Source organism: Bubalus bubalis, chromosome 10 (genome assembly GCF_019923935.1).
Source record: "Bubalus bubalis isolate 160015118507 breed Murrah chromosome 10, NDDB_SH_1, whole genome shotgun sequence".
Taxonomy (NCBI): Eukaryota; Metazoa; Chordata; class Mammalia; order Artiodactyla; family Bovidae; genus Bubalus; species Bubalus bubalis.
In genome coordinates, this window is record NC_059166.1 from 61,381,457 (window position 1) to 61,402,572 (window position 21,116).

The 21,116-nt window shown below is 40.1% G+C and overlaps 1 protein-coding gene across 6 annotated transcripts in view; it reads right to left on the reverse strand.

Moving 5' to 3' along the window:
* PDSS2 (decaprenyl diphosphate synthase subunit 2) overlaps window positions 1–21,116 on the reverse strand; it is a 284,208-nt gene that overhangs the window by 38,513 nt on the left and 224,579 nt on the right. For 5 of the 6 annotated variants that reach the window (XM_025294671.2, XM_025294670.3, XM_025294669.3 and 2 more), the window contains one exon: window positions 10,962–10,994. In XM_025294671.2, coding sequence (XP_025150456.1) covers window positions 10,962–10,994 — 33 coding nt within the window. Of the gene's footprint in view, window positions 1–4,289; window positions 8,289–10,961; window positions 10,995–21,116 lie in introns of those variants that run through there. The other variant, XM_045161965.1, reaches the window with a different exon arrangement.

Genomic DNA, 21,116 nt, shown 5'->3' on the forward strand with positions numbered 1-21,116 from the left:
GCACGCCAGGGAAGTCCCTTCATTCATTTCTTAAATTCTCCTCATATCCTGATTTTTCATCTGCGAAAACCTTGGGATCACTTACCTCAAAACCACTATTACCACCAGCATCACTACCATCCACTGAGCCTAGATTCCTGGCATCCCAACATACATCCTGATACAAAATGAGCTCAAAACACACGACTTCCATAACTGATCTTTTGTGTGCATGCTAAGTCACTTTGCTGCTGCTGCTGCTGCTGCTACGTCGCTTCAGTCGTGTCCGACTCTGTGCGACCCCATAGACGGCAGCCCACCAGGCTCCCCCGTCCCTGGGATTCTCCAGGCAAGAACACTGGAGTGGGTTGCCATTTCCTTCTCCAATGCATGAAAGAGAAAAGTCAAAGTGAAGTTGCTCAGTCGTGTCCGACTCCTAGCGACCTCATGGACTGCAGCCTACCAGGCTCCTCCGTCCATGGGATTTTCCAGGCAAGAGTACTGGAGTGGGGTGCCATTGCCTTCTCCATAAGTCACTTTAGTCATGTCCAATTCTTTGCAACCCTATAGACTGTAGCCCATCAGCCTCCTCTGTCCATGGGATTCTCCAGGCAAGAATACTGGAGTGGGTTGCCATTACCTTCTCCAGGGGATCTTCATGACCCAGGGATCAAACCTGCATCTCTTATGTCTCCTGCACTGACAGGCAGGTTCTTTACCACTAGCACCACCTGGGAAACCCTCCATCCATCACTGGAAGGCACATCAAATGACACAAAAACAATACCTACTGAGAGCAATGACAACCAATGTATACCTCAGCCAGGCCTTCCAGGCAGATCACATCAGACTGAGGGCACATGCAGGAAGCAAAGCTATGGGGGCGATGCTGTTACTCTGTATCATATAAGTGTAATCATACCTACAGGATTAACACCTCTTCCAGATGTAGCAGGGCTCGACATTATGGTGCTACGGTATTTGTTAACACAGACCCTTGCTTTCATTGAGAGAACAGTGATGAGAACTTGTTTTATTTTTATTTTTTTATATGTATTTATTTGGCCACATCAGGTCTTAGTTGTAGCATGCGGGATCTTGATGCTCATGTGGGATCTTTCACTGCAGTGTATGTGGGCTCTTAGTTCCCCACAAGGGATTGAATCTGCATCCCCTGCACTGCAAGGCTGACCTGGACCACCAGGGAAATCTTGAGAACTTGTCTTAAATGGTCATATCTCTAAAACTTTTTTGAAAGAGGGAAGAATGCATACCATCTTAGGAAAAAAATCACAATAATCACTGAACTAGTTCAGCAAATAAATCCTAAGATATTCACTTACTAGACAGTCACTATCTCCGAGACCAGAATTATGTTAGGATTACAGAGTAATGCATACCATTTTCTGGATTTTGGTAAGACCAGAGACTGACTACAAATTCTCTCTTACTTCTTTTTGTTGTATGTCTAAAGCACCCTGGAAAACAGTGTGGGAGTGAAGAGTACAGTGTGGAGTCAATAGGCCTGGCTAGAATCATGACTGTGAGATAGTAACTGTGTGAACACTGTTAGCTTATTTAATCTCTTCTCCATAAAATGAAAGGATTCAGAGACAGAATCTGATAGAACCACTTGACTGAAGTGCTCAGTGTATGTCTTGAACAGAGTGCACACTGAAGAACATGCTTACAATGACATGCATCTTACCAGGGTCATAGGACGTAGAAAGGCCTACAACCTTTCCTAACAGGTACACAGGAATGAAGACAAAAGGCAGCAAGATTTCTTTGGATCTAGAACAGGGAGACCTTCCATAGGGGGCACCATGCATGAATCAATCTTCAGAGGCACATCTTTGGCTTTAGTACTATCTGATGGATAGGTAAGATCTTTCCTCAAGCCAGAAAGTCAAGCACTTGGAAGAAAGAAAAGATCTACTCAATGGTAATCTTTAGTTAGTAGCATCGTACACATCACTGATCTATGTTATAGGTTCTGTCATCTCTACTGTGACCTCAGTAATTCTGTTTAAAATTGAGGTGCACAGCTACCAGGCCATTTCAGAAAGGCGGTTAAGCACATCTAGGATCGATATTCAGTCTCACGTGTCAGCAGGGAGGCTAAGTAGTGCCTTCGACACAGCTGAGGAAACACGAGGGAATGGCTGCAGATATACCATCTTAACGAATTATAGCTTTCTGTAAGATCAAACATCTTGACATCACAGAAGTCCTTAATTCCACGTAAAATCAGGCTGTAGGATTAGGGAATAAATTTGGAAATAACAATCTAAGGCAATGACAAAGACTTCCGACTTACTGAAACCAGATTCAATATCGACACAGAGGTGCCTCTCTTTTCATTCTCTTTTTGGAAAACTCATGTCCTTCCACTGCTTTTGATGACACGGGAAGAAACAGTATTCCCTTCAGATCTACTTAAAACTGTTTCATGGACTAAGCAGACTCCTCCAGGGGACAAAAGTCCCAGTCCTCCACATAAAGTCACACAGTCACTCCCTGTGCACAGGTGGGTCCTGATACCACAAACTGGGAACAATAATTGAATCCAGCTACCCCACCGTGCAGAGTATTTATCCACAGAATCAGCCTGGTAAGCATCTGCAGTTAGCTTTCTAGACTAATATTCAAAAGGTTACCCCAAATGAATCTTTGTTTTAACCCAGGGAGTGTATGGCATTGAGGAGATATTTGATTAAATATACTAGGGGAGAAATAAGAGGATCAAAGATGGAGTCAAATACATCTTATGAACGAAAAGGAACATTGGTACAAACAGCTGGCACATCTTGGGTTATTCATTCATTCAATAGTAGTTCAGCATATATTTATTAGGTACCCAGTATGTGGCAGGAACTGTGTTAGGCCCTCAGGATATAAAACCAGACACGATTCCAGGTTTACAACTAAGAACTCCTCTTCATCAACAATCCAAGTTTGCCTTAGCTTCCTAATAAATGTGAGATATAATGCAGACATGTAATTTTTCAAGAACCAGTAATTCAAAATTATAAACCTGAGAATGGCAGAGATTGCCCCACTAAATATTATTGCTATAAACAAAACAATTCAATATTTTATATATAAAATTAGAGATGAAAGGCCAATAAGCTAGAAATATATGACATAAAGAAAAATAAAGAAGATTTATAACTGTTTAGAGGATTGAATTCAAAGAATATCAATAATATTTGGGCAAACAGCTGAGAGGGTGGCATTATTTTATGATGTCATAAAGAGGCTTATCACTGACATCATTTAATAATTTTAGTCACGATCCATGAGGGACTAGAGATTATGATCATTAAATCTGTTGATGCCATTGGAATGTGTGGGACTGCAAACACCTCAGAGAACAAGAATCTAATTTTAAAATAACATTAAGAAATTACAGGAATAGATCATCAAAGTAAGATGATAGTCACTGGGGACAAATGCAAAATAATATACTCAGAGACTTAAGGAGGAAAAGAAATAGCTTGATAATAGGGGAAGGAAGGAAGGAATGTCCAGAGGGTGACTGTTTTGCAAAAAGACTTGAGGGTCATAATAAGGCACAACTCTGGCTCTGGAGACTAACTATTGCATGTGCAATTAGAACTTATTTTTGATGAAAAATTTTACATGGTACAAAAGCTTTTTGGCTTTATTATGGACAGAAATAGATTAATGGTTACTTTTCATCATTGATAACTGTATTTTGAAGGAGATCTGGAATCAAAGCAGTAGTTGCAAAAACCAGCTTTAGTAAATTAATTGTTTTGAAAAAAAGATTAAACAAAATTATTCATTATTGCTGGGAAAATCCCCCAAACAAAATCCCCCTACTCTTCTGAAGTGTGACTGCCAAAAGAAAAATAATTGGTTATATCTGATTTTCAGGAAACAGGGAGTGGAGGATTTAAAAATTTCAGACGGCTGTCCTGATGGGGTCTTTCAGCCCGCACCTCTCTGCGGTGGGCAGGACATCAGTGCTGCACCACAGGTTGAGCCCAGGCTTTTCTTTTTCATCTTTCTCAACTACTCCCTGGCACCTTAACCACAACTTGAGGACTTGCACAAAAAATCACAGTGTAAAAAATCATATTTCAGAAAACAAACTTTTGATTATCAAAGGGGGAAGTGGGGGGGATAAATCAGGAGTTTAACATATATACACAACTACATATAAAACAGATAACTTGATAAGGAACTATTGTAAAGCACAGGGAACTATACCCAGTATTTTATAATAATCTATAAGGGAAATAATCTGAAAATATAAATAAATATATATGTGTGTATATGTATATAAAACTGAATTAGTGTGCCATACACGTGAAACTAACACATTATAAATCAACTATACTTCAATTTAAAATGTTATTTTTAAAAATTCACATTTTCCGGTGAATTCCTTCTACTGCCATAGAAGCAAGCAACTCTTTAGGAGCCTAGGATTAAATTCTGGTTATGAACTAAAAACATGAATTCAGGAAAGTTATTTTTCAATTATCAGTAGCTCAGGTGGTAATACAGAAAAATTCCAATTCAAATCAGAGTCTACACTTTTAAAACTGATACCTTTCAGAAAAAAAGTTATTATCTTAATGCCCTTTTTACATTTTATAAGTTGTCATTCAGTCTTTATCAAGCATATGAAATTTTATATAATTGCACTCATATCATAATGGTATCTGGATTTGGATTTTTTCCTTTAAATTATATTATAAACATCTCATATAATTGGACCACAAATTCTTAATGAAAAAAGATGGGGGAATGTCATTGCTTCTAGATAGTCTCCATAATTATTACAAAACCAGAAATCCTAAATGTTAAGACAGCTTCAAGAGGTTAGAGGAAATGAGAGATTTAGTGCATACAATGATGCTGTTTGGAATATTTTACCAAAGGAGCTAATGCAAAGTCCCAGAGTAGGAGAAGGAGCATCTGCCCAAGAAAGGGGTACAGGGAAAAGAAAATACAGCAACATCTGGTCTCTAAATGTGCCAACATGAAAAATTCTCAGAGCCAGTTAGCTAGGGTTATGGGAAAGAACAAGACGGCTAAAACTGTCTGCCCAAAAAAAAAAAAAAAAAAAAAAAAAATCTGGCTTTGTCAGTAAAGAAAGGACAATAATATTTATAGAAAATTTCCTACACTGGTTCAAAAAAGAACTTTAGATTTGATATGCAGCAAAATGGTTGAAGCAACCTATGGATAATACAGGGGAAGAAACGGCTAAAAGGGCAAGCTGTGGAAAGGAGAACCAGGACACGAGAGGAAGTGATGATGTGTGATCATGCAAATGCAAATGTCTGTGGACGGCAGTTTGCTGCTGGGAAGGGAATTTTAATGTGTACCCTATGCAAATGTGTTTTATAATAAAATGTGCAAGGCCTGAGCGTGGGGAGGGACGAAGAAGGCAGGGGCTCTAGACGTTGCTCCTGAGGCAGGGGAAAGGGCTACCCTGAGACCTGAACAAATTCCGGGAGAGGGAACAGCAGAAAACCCCACTCCTTTCAAAAAGCCTCTCTCACATTTGACTGAGAACTAGATGCCTGATAAACAAACACATGCAAAATCTTTCTTTACCAAGTGCTTAACCTTGAGCAATTCTCTGTGCTTCAAGTGAACCTCAGTGGGAAGACATAAAAAACAACTTTCTTTTCTGTACTGCGTCATGGGAAAATTATATGAACCACACACAGTAAAGGCTGGAGATAAATACCAAGAAAGCTCCTGTAAACCATTTAGAGTCTTTGCATCAAAATTGGCATGACTGTCAAAGCCCATGTAAGGCCTAGTCCTAGGCACTTGTGGGAGAATGAGCAGGAGGGTAGCCCACAGGGCTGAAAGTCTGGTTCTGACCAAGTGATATTTATCCATAATCTGTATATCTGAGGCAATTATTAAAAAGAAATTGAGAAAAGTTCTGTATCCCTGTGATGGAGAGATTTTTAAGCCAGCCATCTTGAAAGTGTTAAAAAATTAAAATTGTAGAAACCCGAACCATAGGTGCCATGTTTTGCCTGAAGTGGTAAAAATACCATCTGCCTCAGTCTTTGAGCAGCATGCTTCTTTCAAGGAGCAGTAGGCTAAACTACAGGCATACGCTCAGCTCCAGCTGGGGAAAATACACAGACGTTTGTAGATGTTTTTCTAAGAGTAGCCAACATACTTGTTTTCCTTCAGACACATATTAAGTTACCATAGCAAACCAAGAGTGAATGTGGCCTGAGACACTTCTCCACGGGTCCCCACACATGTCCATGAATTTCTACAATTCAATAGGTGGCACTCTTCCCTCTAACACTGAACTCAATCTGCTTGGGGCCAGAAACCTTGGGAACACAGAATAGTTCCCTATTCCCTAAGAGAGGCACACTCAGGGCTGAACACCAGTCACATAAAGAAGATCCTCTTTGTACTGCGTATCTGAGGAAAACTGTCGGCACCAGATTTTTGGTCACAATTCACTTCTGGTAAATACATTCTGTCCAATAAAACTTCTCCTGTAGTTTTAACTAGGTAAGTCACTTCTTGTTTTCTCATTTTAGAAGCTGGGTAGAATCACCTTACAGTCAACAGCTTCCACCCTAGGCCAGCCTCAGATGAATGAGCTTCAGGAGTGGGTAGAGTGCTCCAGGACTGGTGTTAACCACCTTCCAGAGGCGCGACAGACTTAATGAAGGGATAGTTGCTGAGTGCTTTAATATCTGTAGATGAAAGGCACTGCAGTAGTGTAAAACATTCACAATCCAGGCTCCATCGCAACAGGAACTCAATTAAGAAGTAATTCAATTTCTTTTCTGAGTGTTTGAGGACACACCACTGTTTTGTTGAATGTGACTGACACTCTATAGAGATCTAGCTGAGACCGATTTTGATCACCACTTCTACCCTCTCCTCTACTTCCTTGCCGTTCTGAGACTGACAAAATTGGAGAGATGGCATATGAAGCCACAGAGCAAATGGCCAAAATAATCTGATTTTTCAGTTAAAACTTGGCTTTTGAGAAAATGTTCACCACTTGGAGATAAAGAAACATCCAGCAATAAATAAATTTCATGACACTCTCCAGAAATGGCCACTGAGTTTTTAAAATGTAGTTTTACAGGTAAACCCACCAGGGGAGCCCTAAGCTGCCAAAGCATGATGCCTGCATCAGTCAGCATGAGACCAGGACTTCATCATGGGCCCATGATATGCAGCATAAGAGACAGTTCTGCAGACGTCTCCCGGACACTTGGCAGAGATGGATACAATCATTCTACCCGTGGTGCTTGGATTTGGGTCTATGCATGGATAACAAGTCTGGGTTAACTGCTGAGATCAAGTTATGCCCTTAAATATCTGCACAGCACCACATACTCCAGTAGGGTGGGTTTCTGTTGGTTGGCATGAGAACTATTGTCACTGGGTGCTTGGGAAGGCAATCTTAGGGCTACTGAACATAGGGATGGACAGTGTCCTATCGTATACTGACTACATAATGGCTAATTTGAGTCTATGATCCCCAATTCCAGACCGCTGAGCTGCCTGCACTTCTAGCATCTCACTAATGCAGCCCTCGTCCATACACACTTGTCAAGCACTCCTGTATATAAGCCTGTGCTGGGCACAGACGATGCTACGATGGACAAGGCCATTGAAGGCCCTGCCTTCAGGTCTTGCCTTACAGTCTACTGGAAAAAGAAACAAAACACAGGGAACTAAATAAAAATGATAACTGTAGATTATGATAAATGTTAAGGAGGAAAAAAAACAGAGCAAAGGGGGACTTTTGATAGGAAGGTCTAGGTTAGGTCTTTGCATATATTAAATATCAGATCCACCATGCTTGGGTGGATGAAGTAGATGAAGGAATGAATCTGGACCTTAATAGTATATAAGATAAGAATGTTCCCTCCGCCCACTCCCCCAAAAAAGGATGTCTCCTTTCAAATTTGGGCCTGGAGAGTAGAACAGCACTGTTATAACCTGCTCCTCTCATACTAAGGAAACTGAAAGAAAAAAAGAAAGAAAGTGAAGTCACTCATTCGTGTCCAACTCTTTGCGATCCCATGGACTGTAGCCTACCAGGGTCCTCCATCCATGGGATTTTCCAGGCAAGCATACTGGAAAATACTGTAACCTGCTCCTCTCATACTAAGGAAACTAAGGGGAAACCAAAAAGATTAAGTGACTGATAACAATTTTGCAGTGAGTTGGTGACAGAGCCATTGCTTGGTTCAGAGTGTTCTATCTGTGTCTCCATTTTCTTTTTTTCCTTTTCTTCCAGTCTCTTCCACTGGCAGGTACTTCTGCAATAAGAAATCCTAAAAGAGTTTTCTGAGTCATAAATAAGCAGCAATGATAAATAATCATTCCATTGCCAAATCATGATGTCACTGCCCTTAATTTTTTGCTTATAAGTTATTTCCTTTATCATAGTGAAATCCCAGCATTTATCTCCAAGTTAGTTCATTAACTTTCTCAAGCAATCTTCTTATCCCTGCTGATACTTGCAACTTGTGTCAAAAGCTTTCCTTTCCTTTGTGACTGAAATAAAAAACCATATACCAGAATTTCTCCTGCAACTAATGGCATGGGTCTTCCCTTTTCTTATAACCTCACTCACTCGCTCACTGCTTACCAAGTGCCAAGCACTGTGTTAGGCACCGAGTGTACAAATAAGTTACCATCTCTGCCCTCAAAGAGCTGACAGTCTATGATCTGTCTCATAAATGGTCATGATGAATAATGGAGTGAAGCATAATGACAGAGATGCACAGTGTGCTAGAGAAAGGAGGAAAGAACCTCATCCAGCCCAGGGAACCAGGCAGACTTTCTCCTGGAAATGATCCTACATTAAGCCTTACAGAAGAGGCAGGGGAAGCCAGATAAAGGGGGACATCGCTGCATTCCAAGCAGAGGGGACAGCTCGGGTCAAGGCACAGAGAACAGAAACAGTATGTTTTATGTAATTTGGTGCCACTGGAGCACAGGGTGGAGGACATGAAGCTGGAGAGTCCCTCCAAGGAGCGAGATCACAGTGTTTTATATGCCACTCTAGTAAGCTTTGAATGTGCCTTATAGAAAACATGGAGCCAAGGAAGCATTTTAAGATGCAGTATGAAACTGCCAGACTTGTGGTTTAGATAGACATTCTGGCTGGTGATGGATCTTTGGGGACAAAAGAGAGGCATAGAGACCAGTCACAGGCTTTCTAGTGGTTCAGAGCAGGATACAATGTGAGCAATGGAAGAGGCATCGAGAGGAGGGACTGGATTTAAGAAAATGTAGGCTATAAAACTGGTATGACTTGGTCATGGAACACAGGGGTGAGGGAGTAAGAGCATTTGAGAGTGACTTCTAATTTTCTCACATGATTCACTGGTGAGATGATAGACAACATCAGGAGACAGAACAAGTAATAAGGACCAGAGATACAACACTAACACTAGACCCTAATGTCAATGATGGACTTTGGGTTATAAAGATGTATTAATGCAGGTTTATTGATCATAACAGATGTTCCAATCTGCTGCAGGACGCTAACAGTGGGGAAGGCTGTGCTTGTGTGGTGTCAGGGGGTAATGCAAACTCTCTACACTTTTTGCTCAGTTTTGCTGTGAACTTAAAAACTGCTCTAAAAAATAAAGTCTACTAAAGAAAAGGTGACCAGAGATGTTGGGAAGATATTGAGTTCAGTTTAAGATGCTTTGAGCATCTCTGCCTGTGGGAGACCATTTAGGTATAAGGCTCAAGTAGACATCTAAGAAGGAAATGGCAACCCACTCCAACACTCTTGCCTGGAGAATCCCATGGACAGAGGAGCCTGGTGGGCTACAGTCCATGGGGTCACAAACAGTTGGACATGACTGAAATGACTTAGCACAGACATCAAAGATAGAGTGACAGACACAGAAGTCTTCAGTATAGAGATACTGCTCTTAATCTAATTTTTCTTGAAGCACACATATGTTTGTGAGACAGAGAAGGAAAGAACTGCACTTCAGGCAAAGAAACGGCATGGAACCATGGGTGTGCACTTCAGGGCTGCCGAGAGCACAAGGTTCTAGATCAGCCCTGGAGAGATCACCGGGGGGATTCCAGCTGTCCCAGTGCAAGCAGAGCTCTTACAGGTCCCATTTCTTCCTCCTTATCTTTGGACTACAGGTGTGCTCACGTTCTGGCTATTCTTGACTGTTATAAAAACCAGATGGTTAGCACATTCCTTCAGTCAAGCAGCTGTATACATCCCACACACCTGCAAAAATACTCCATTTGTTCCTCAGGAGAAAACCCAAGTGTATTCAAAGGCTTGCACAGGTGCACTGAAATCCAAAATCCCACAGCAGTTTTTGAACAAGGCTATGTGTCAAAATGATCTGTGGAGCCTTTTTTCAAACCCTTTCATCCTGTCCCTGGCCAGCTCTGCCTACCAGGGAATTCTGATGTTGGTGAAAGAGGTATGATGCTGTGGTAACACAGGCATGTATGTTTTCAAAAGCTCCACAGGTTATATGAAAACTACTGCCTCTAGGAATCCAAACCTTCCCTGGATGGTGCTTCCCAGGTATTACCTGATGATGCTAAAAGCTCATTTCCATAGTCCAAAGACATCTTTCCACCAATGGTTAGTGATCCTACCCAGTTAATTTTTCCTCAGGGCACTTACCACCAGGTAACATTATATTATGTATCCATTTAGTTGTTTATTAATCACCTCCTCAACTAGTTTGTAAATGTCATGAATGAAAGAACTGATCTGGTTTACTCTCATATTCCTGACACCTAACACAGTGTCTGGAAAGAAGTAGGCATTCAATAAATAAACTTACCATTAAATGAATCCTATTTTACCTGTTACTTCACATGGAAGGTCCCTTAGTTTTGAATGTGATGCTTTTTTTTACTTTTCAAATATAAATAAAAACCAAATAGCAAATACAAGTGTATAAAATTGTGTAGAATGTACAAAATCTACCTACCTTAGCATAGTCTAATCTTCCTTTCTCTTGAGCCTAAAATAGAAAAGAGGGGAAAATCAATTAGTTCTTTAAAAGTCACTTAGTATTTCTGGAACTTTTCTTCTCAAAGAATAAGCCAACTTTCTTCCCCCTCTCCACTTCCTCTTCTATCTCTACATAGTATGTAGTGAAACATACACGTTTGTATGTATATACATATATATACAGAACTCTCAAACGTATTGAAGAGTTGAAAGTTCAGTACTACAAGCACACATATATACTCTAGGCTTGATAGTGGCAGACACCATGACTCCTCATTCCTTCATGCTTCAGCAAACATCTCGTAAGCATAGGACAACTCATACACGATCACTTTCAAATTAAAAAAAAAAAAAAAACTAACAATAATGCCATACCATCTGATATACAATCCATACTCACATTTCTCTAGTTGTCCCAAAAATATATTTTATTTTAGCTTTTCTTCTCAAACTAGAATTAATCAAGATTCACACATTGCATTTGGCTTTTCTCTCTGTTTTGCCTTTGAAATCTAGACTAGCCTTTCCTCATTTTTTAAGAAATGAAAATAAAAATCATTAGCTTTTTTCATGGAAATAACTGACTTTTTGAGGAGACCAGGGCAGCTGTTGTATAAAATGTCTCTCTTTTATTATTATCACTTTTTCATTGTGTCATTTAACTTGTCCCTGTTTGCTTACAAACTGAAAGTTGGGTCTGAAGAAGCTTGCTTAGATTTAGATTAAACCTTTCTTGCAAGAATATCTTCTATGGAATACTATATACTTCAACTGCATCAATTCAGGAGGCACCAAATGTCAGGCTTTCCTGTATCTCGGTAATGCTATAAATTTGATCACTGGGTTTAAGTGGTGACTATCAGATGGTTTCACTGTAATGATCTATTTCCTTCTGTACAATTAGTAAGCAATCTGTGGGTTCATTTTTTCCCCACTTCCTTTGGCATAATTTTTAATATGTTGTATTGTGCAAAAGACCCCCACCTCCATCCCACCGTCACCAGGGATGAGGAGAAGGAAGAAAGCTGGAGGTGAGGAGACATCCTGCTACTGCTGCTAAGTCACTTCAGTCGTGTCCGACTCTGTGCGACCCCATGGACGGCAGCCCACCAGGCTCCCCCATCCCTGGGATTCTCCAGGCAAGAACACTGGAGTGGGTTGCCATTTCCTTCTCCAGTGCATCAAAGTGAAAAGTCAAAGTGAAGTCACTCAGTCGTGTCCGACTCTTAGCGACCCCATGGACTGCAGCCCACCAGGCTCCTCTGTCCATGGGATTTTCCAGGCAAGAGTACTGGAGTGGGGTGCCATTGCCTTCTCTGGAGACATCCTATATAAGGTCAAATTTTAATATTTTTAGTTATTAAAAAACAATTTGAAATTAAAACATATACTCAAAAGCATCATTTATCAAATCTGAACATGATAGAGACAACCAATGTGTTAGTCTTTGCTGGTAGGTTAGCTCATCTTCTGTGGACTTGAGAACAAAACTCCTGCCACCCCTGCACAGAACGAGAGCCCTTCAACTTACACATAGGTTAGGTCTTGAGACCATTTTGTTTCTGAGTCCAAAGTGACACTATACAGATAATGACACTAAATGTGGGCAATTATTTTCATGAGAGAAAATGAGATCTTTATAACATTAGTTTAAAATCTTTTTGCTTCTTTATAATCTTAAAAAAATTTATCCTAAGAGGCCTAATTTTGTTTTTCTTATTTTCATAAAAAGCAACTTCTAATAAGATACTGCTCATGTATAGCTTTTGACACCATCACAAATGACTTAGTTAAAACTGGGAATTGCAAGATGTCAATGAAACTAAAGGCCTCTGCAACCTATGTATTGTAAAAAATAATCTGTGGTTTTCAATCTGTTCTTCAAAGATGTTTTTGGGATCTAAGATTTTCAGTGAACTAAGAAGGGTTTGAATTTAGTCCTGAGATGTAATGTATCAGCAGGAATAAGAGTCGGTTCTTGCAGATACTTTAAAATGAGGCTCATTCTTCTCTCTGCCCAGGTATTTTATATCTACTGTCCAGAGACAGACTTGTCTTTTCCCCAAGTTAAAACAATTCTGTCTACACTGAAATCTCTCTCCCAACACTGTAACTTCTGCAGGCGTGGTGTGGAGCCCGAGAACATCTGCATGGTGCACTCATGATCTAGCTCCTCACTTTGATATCATGCAAATATGAACTGGCTTTGATCTCATGAATAATCCATGGCTTGTGACCAAAACTTTAGCAGCAGCATTTCACAATATGCTTAGTCTTCAAGTTCTCAAATTCTCACCTGTCTCTCAAATTCATTTTGGATTAAGGGATATCTGACATGGAGGCTGATTCTGTGGTCACCAGTTTTCCACCTTTTCAATTGTTCGTCCTTTCCCTTGTCTCTTGCTGGGTTTCTCAGGCAAGGGTTGTCTCTTGCATGGGTTTCTCAGGCACAGCACTCTTCCAATGATGCACAAACTGGGAGCCTCACAGAATTATACTATCAAACAACTCATTTCTGTAACGTTCAGCCATTTCCTCACTACTTTTAGTTGTGTTTCTGTTCTATCTACCTCCTCTTCATTCTAGCACTTTCAACATTCTCATCTTAGTGTTTAACATAAAGGACATGTGAGAAGTGTTGAAAGTGGTGTTTGTTGAAAGTTAGAAAGTTGAGTACCTTTCATATCTTAATGTTGCAGGGTAAAGTGCAGAGAAACTATAATTTACAACGATGGAGGTGGACTTTTCCTTTTGGAGGTACTAAGCCATTTCCCCAATAGTCTCAGAAAAAAAAAATCAGTTTCTTCATATAGTAACAGTGACTACACTGCTACTTACAGATAAAGACATCTAGAGTAGTCTCATCACATAGATTGCTTATAAACTTATCATCATAGAGAATTCCATTATTTTGAAGTACTTGTGCTTTAATCAGTCACAAGCTATTTTCTTTTTTTTAAAAAATTGAAGAATTGATTTACAATATTATTTTAGTTTCAAGTGTACAGGATTCAACATTTTTATAGAATCACATGCATGCTAAGTTCCCCCACCTCCATCCTACCAGCTAAGTCGCTTCAGTGGTGTCCAACTCTTTGCAGCCTTAAGGACTGTAGCCCGCTGGGCTCCTCTGTCCATGAGATTCTCCAGGCAAGAACACTGGAGTGGGCTGCCATGCCCTTGTCCAGGGGGATCTTCCTGATCCAGGGATAAAACCCGTTTCTCCTGAGGCTCTTGTGTTGCAGGTGGATTCTTTACTGCTGAGCCACTGGGGAAGCTAAACCCCACCCTTTTTTTTTTTTTTTTTTTTCTTTTTTAATAGAATCACAGCTATTTGCAAACCTTCTCATTTTATTTTGTATTCCTAGATTATTGGCCACCACCTTTTACATGGTGGAGATATGCTTTGCTGGGGATGATGGCAAAGAAATACCATGTATGTAAATCCCTATTTGTTTAACATCAGCTCTTAAATGTTTGAAAGCTGAGAGACTAGAACCCTACATACAATGACAGCCACAGCCAATACAACCTGTACAAACTGTAACTGTTGATACGCTGCTCACCTGAATGTCCTTTCTATTTTGTCACAACAAACATTTCAGTCTTGTGAAGACCATTTCATCCTTGACTGCTTTAGCTTGTACATAAAAGTATCATTTATTTTCTAAAATAAAGTACTATAAATAATCAGATCTTTATAGATATATATTTTCAGCTGCTATGTGAGTTAATATCCACGTATGCCAGACACACACCTGGAAGTACACTCTGATATAAAATTTTTTTTCACAAAAAGCTTTTAGAGCTTATGAAATACGGAAAATTAGAAAAAAAAAATGCATATGGCTTAATCCCCTACATAAATAACATTTCTTATTGAAAGTTACCAATTGTTTCTGCCTATAAAACAATTTCAGAAGGCCATAGTTTGTTTCATCTGACGGTGCTCATTCGTTCAATACTTGTCCACTGTGTTCCTGATGGGTGTTAGATATTGCTCTGCCACTGGAGACACAGCAAGGAACAGAACAAATAAATATCTCTTCCTATAGGGGGTTGTATAATCTTGTTTTCACATACAATCTCCCTCTAAAACTTAAGCTCCATGAGAATATGGACATTTTCTCTCCTGATCATAACTGTAGTCCATGTCTAGATCAGTGCCTATAGATAGGAGATGGTCAGTATCTGGTGAAAGAGTGAATAAATGGATAAACGCTTTTTGTTAATAAGTGCTGGTTATATACTGTTTATTCAGGAGACTTACAGAGCAAAGTTCATATCATTCCTAGTTCTAGGGAAGCTAGGTGTTTAGATTCAGTCAGTATTCAGTTAATGGGGAGTCAATATCTGCTGTCTTAAAAATAATTTTTACTCATATTGAACAGTACCATATTTTGATTTTATTACTCAACTTCTATTTAGAAGTAAGCTGAAGATGGGAATCTATAAAAAATAAATTCAAGAAATTTGTGAAACTCAACAAAAGAAGAGAACAGAGAAAAATAATCTACCAAGCCTCTCATAGATGCAGCGGTTTAGAGTAATTAAGAGTCTCAACCTTGATAACAGTGACTGAAAAGAAAAGAGCCTGAATGGAGGTCATGAGACCTCAGATTTCAAATGTGCACCTCCAAACCTCAGGTGGTAAGTAGGCCCTGTCTATGGAGGGAAACTGGTGACCTAAGCTCTTAACTGTGACCACTTTAAGAGGCACTGTGACCTCCTGAGAAATGGATATGCTGGGAGCCAGGAAATATGGTTTAAAGTTCATAATAGGATAACACCTCAAGAAATTTTAAATTTTTACATGGATCTTCATTTTCTTATTTGTAAAATAAGCATACTGGGTCAGACCAAGTGTTCCCAAGTACTGGCCTGGCTGTATCAGAATCACCTGGGCAGCCTGTTGAACGTGTAGGTCCTTAATACCCTAGCCCTGAATTCTGAGTCATTTGAGGATCACTGATGTGGACTATGCCTATCATCCGGCTTCTGTATGCATCAGGGTATTTCAAAGGCTAAAAAGGGAACAACTATATAAACTCTGTAAGTCTCAAGGAGAATGCAGTGCTGTAACTTTATCCCCCCCCACTTTTTTGACATCTGCCACTTACCATGTATATTTCTAGCAGAGCAAGATATTAAAATAACTTTCTCACTGGGGCCCAAAATAGGCTGATATAAAATAAATGCAGACTGTATTTCAACAGCCGGCAGTCCTGAACCTTTTCCTGCCACACTGTTCATCTCCAGAAGCCACTGTAAATTCTGCCATGCACGCCAATTCCCCGAGGGCTTCATTACTTGGGTCTTTAAAAGGGATTCACTCATCCTTTGGCTCCTGTAGGTGTGCTTCTTGTCAATCCAGGTCATAGAAAAGAAAGTAATTTTTCCTGGTCTTTAGCAGTTCACAGAGAATGTGTGGTTTGAACCTTGTTTTATCTTAAAAAAAAAATGTGAAAACAGACAAGTTGTGTGCCAGTGCTCATGACACGGAAGGCCTCCTCTGACAGCTACAGTGAGCGCTGCAAAACAATATTCCACACCAGAGAAAACAAAGCCAGTGCTCTGACTTGAGAGGATGCACAGAGGGATTAATTCCAAAACGTTTATATACTAGCCTCTGCAGACCAAAGGCAGATAGATTCCCTGTTGGTAAGTAATGGATATACAATGGGGTCTTTTACTTTAAGAAACAAATGCTTTTTTATAAGTCAGGTAACAAAGAAGGATTGGATGACAAAAATGAACTGCTTCCAGTTTCTAACTACTATTATCTGGACTTGAAAACTGGATTGGAAAAACCTTTTTCGAAAAGCAGAAAAATAATATTCCACAGCAGGGAGTGCAGAAATTGCTAGAGACAGATCACCTCTACTTATCATGTTATTCTTCTCCAATGCTACCAGTTATGTTTTAGAATAACAATTTAAAAAATAAGATTCTCATCTTAAACTAACTTTCTTTTAAAATTTTTTAGTTGAAAGGACATAAAGAACACCCATTTGCTCTCCAACTCGACTGGTTAGTTGCTAATATACTGCCATCTTTGTTTTCTCTCTAAATGATCATTTGCTCACTATATGGGATTAAGTTATAGACATAACAATGTCTCATTTCTAAATACATCCCTCAGCATTTATCTCATAAGAACATTTTCTCCTACACAATTACAAACCCATGACCACATCTAATAATTTCAATATTTATTATATTTAATATAATGTTCATATTCAGAATTTCTAGTCCAACCAATGGAGTCCTTTAGAGGTATGTATATCCCAATCCAAGATCAAATTAAAAATCATACATTCCCTTTGGATGTCACAGCTTTTTAATCTCTTCTCATCTACAACAGTTTCCACACCACCACCTTTTCTCTCTTTTATGTCATTTTAAAAAGGAATCCATGTTAGTTGCCCTGAAGAATATCCCTTATCCTGGACTTGTTTTCACATGATTAGATTTAGGTGAAGATAGTTTTGAAAGACAGCTACACAGATGATTTTGTACACTTCTCCATTACATTAGGAGTCATGCAGTATCAGCTTTCTAATTATTGGTGAGACTAAGTTTGTTCACTTCTCCCCTCTGTCTTCAATACGTAATCTGTAAGGGTGCTTTGAGTCCCTGTGACTATTCATCCAACTGTTTTAACCAATTATTCACTAATGATTCTTGTTTGAGTAAAAGATAACATTGGTGACTGCAAAAATAAAAAAGATTATGATATTTTAAACGTCTGCTTTGGTACTGCCAGAAATATCACTGACTCCTTTAGAGAAAGGAATTTCAGGTCTTACTGAAAACAAGTTCGCTTTGCATTTGCATTGGTGTGAAGCTGTATAATTTAGTATGTATATATAAGACTATTGGTGGACAGAGGAAGGGAGGAAGGATATCTCATCCTAGAATGGTTTGGCTACAGTGTATGAGGACTTCAAAAGGTAACAAATCAGACATCTACTAGATCTGTCAGCCCCCACATTGAAGCAGCCAGCTACCTGAGTTTGGTTTCGGAGGGGAAGCAATCCTTGCTGGGCTCTTCAGTTCAGTTCAGTCGCTCAGTCGTGTCCAACTCTTTGCGACCCCATGAATCGCAGCACGCCAGGCCTTCCTGTCCATCACCAACTCCCAGAGTTCACTTAGACTCACGTTCATCGAGTCAGTGATGCCATCCAGCCATCTCATCCTCTATCATCCCCTTCTCCTCCTGCCCCCAATCCCTCCCAGCATCAGAGTCTTTTCCAATGAGTCAACTCTTCGCATGAGGTGGCCAAAGTACTGGAGTTTCAGCTTTAGCATCATTCCCTCCAAAGAAATCCCAGGGCTGATCTCCTTGAGAATGGACTGGTTGGATCTCCTTGCAGTCCAAGGGACTCTCAAGAGTCTTCTCCAACACCACAGTTCAAAAGCATCTATTCTTCGGCGCTCAGCTTTCTTCACAGTCCAACTCTCACATCCATACATGACTAATCGAAAAACCACAGCCTTGACTAGACGGACCTTTGTTGGCAAAATGTCTCTGCTTTTCAATATGGTATCTAGGTTGGTCGTAACTTTTCCTCCAATGAGTAAGCGTCTTTTAATTTCATGGCTGCAATCACCATCCGCAGTGATTTTGGAGCCCCCCAAAATAAAGTCTGACACTGTTTTCACTGTTTCCCCATCTATTTCCCATGAACTGATGGGACCAGATGCCATGATCTTCGTTTTCTGAATGTTGAGCTTTAAGCCAACTTTTTCACTCTCCACTTTCACTTTCATCAAGAGGCTTTTGAGTTCCTCTTCACTTTCTGCCATAAGGGTGGTGTCATCTGCATATTTGAGGTAATTGATATTTCTCCCGGCAATCTTGATTCCAGCTTGTGCTTCCTCCAGCCCAGCGTTTCTCATGATGTACTCTGCATATAAGTTAAATAAGCAGTTGACAATATACAGCCTTGACGTACTCCTTTTCCTATTTGGAACCAGTCTGTTGTTCCATGCCCAGTTCTAACTGTTGCTTTCTGACCTGCATATTGGTTTCTCAAGAGGCAGGTCAGGTGGTCTGGTATTCCCATCTCTTTCAGAATTTTCCACAGTTTATTGTGATCCACACAGTCAAAGGCTTTGGCATAGTCAATAAAGCAGAAATAGATGTTTTTCTGGAACTCTCTTGCTTTTTCCATGATCCAGCGGATGTTGGCAATTTGATCTCTGGTTCCTCTGCCTTTTCTAAAACCAGCTTGAACATCTGGAAGTTCACGGTTCACATATTGCTGAAGCCTGGCTTGGAGAATTTTGAGCATTACTAGTGTGTGAGATGAGTGCAATTGTGTGGTAGTTTGAGCATTCTTTGGCATTGCCTTTCTTTGGGATTGGAATGAACACGGACCTTTTCCAGTCCTGTGGCCACTGCTGAGTTTTCCAAATTTGCTGGTATACTGAGTGCAGCACTTTCACAGCATCATCTTTCAGGATTTGAAATAGCTCAACTGGAACTCCATCACCTCCACTAGCTATGTTTGTAGTAATGTTTTCTAAGGCCCACTTGACTTCACATTCCAGGATGTCTGGCTCTAGGTGAGTGATCACACCATCGTGATTATCTTGGTCGTGAAGATCTTTTTTGTACAGTTCTTTTGTGTATTCTTGCCACCTCTTCTTAATATCTTCTGCTTCTGTTAGGTCCATACCATTTCTGTCCTTTATGGAGCCCATCTTTGCATGGGCTCTCCAGTTACAGAGCTGGAAAGGTGTCAGAATATAAAGGAACAGGGCAGCCCTTCTCTTTGCAATCTTGACCATTCTTACCTAATATTAATAATAAGAAAGCACAGAAGGCATCTGCAAGGAAGTGAACACCCTTCAGAACTGGACTGCGTAGGTACCTGATTTTACCATCTCTCTCCAGGGAAAGCTATTTTTTGGAGGCAAATGTGAATGTCCATGGAATTAACTTTCTTGTATTCTCTTCCTTCCTCTTCAGTGTAAGAGGAAGAGATACACAGATGAGGAAGGCTATGGTACCCCATTAGGGCTTCCCAGGTGGTGCTAGTTAAAGAACCTGCTTGCCAATGCAGATAGACATAACAGACGCAGGTTGACATAACAGACACAGGTTCAATTGCTGGGTTGGGAAGATCCCCTGGAGGAGGAAATAGCAACCCACTCCAGTATTGTTGCCTGGAGAATCCCATGGACAGAGAATTGTGATAAGCTACAGTCCGCAGGGTTGCAAAGGCTCAGACCCGACTAAAGAGAGGTAACACATGGTACCCCATTAAAAAACAGCAGAGGCTTTTATTACCTACATGATAGACCCCTCTCTGTTCAGAAGTCCTGTTATCGCTTTTAAGCCATTTTTCTTACCATGCTTCTCTTGGAATCCAGAAGAGATGTGAAATATAAAATTACAGTTTGACTAAGAAAAAAAAAAACTACCTGGATCTCACAAAGGCCATAAGCAAGGAAATGAGGCTGACAGAACTGAGTTGCTTCCTCCAGTAGCTATGTCCCAAGGTGATGGCCAGGTCCCAAGGTGATGGTCACCAACCCTGATGGTGTACTCCAAGCTCACCGTGTCAAAACCCAAACTTGTCCAATGTCCCCACTTAACTTCCCTATTTTTATTAATAGCACAATTCTTCCTGTTATCCAAGTTCTATATCCTGGTTTTGGCCTCTGAACACCCCTCACTAATATACGTCTGCCAGCCTCTTTCTGTCATATCAGTTTTCAGGTCCAATACATTTCCTCTCTAAAGTGAATTTTATAACTAACCTCCTTACTTTTCCATTTTCATTGCCAACACTGATTAGGACTTACCCCCCCCTACACTTATCAACAGATTCCCCACAACTCTGACTGCAGTATCTATAGTATCTTCTTGCTCTTCTGATTCTACATAATGTAGTTAGATACACCTCTCTAAAACACATTTCAAACCTTGACATTACCTGGCTCAAAAACTTTCAGTTTCTGCTCCATGACTTCTGAATCAAGTTCATTTTCTACAAACATCCCAAAGTCTTATTTTTTCAGTTGGGGCAAAATTCACATCATGAAAAATTCACCATTTTACTCAATGACATTTAGGACATTCACAATGTTGTGCAACCATTACCACTATCCAGTTCCAGAA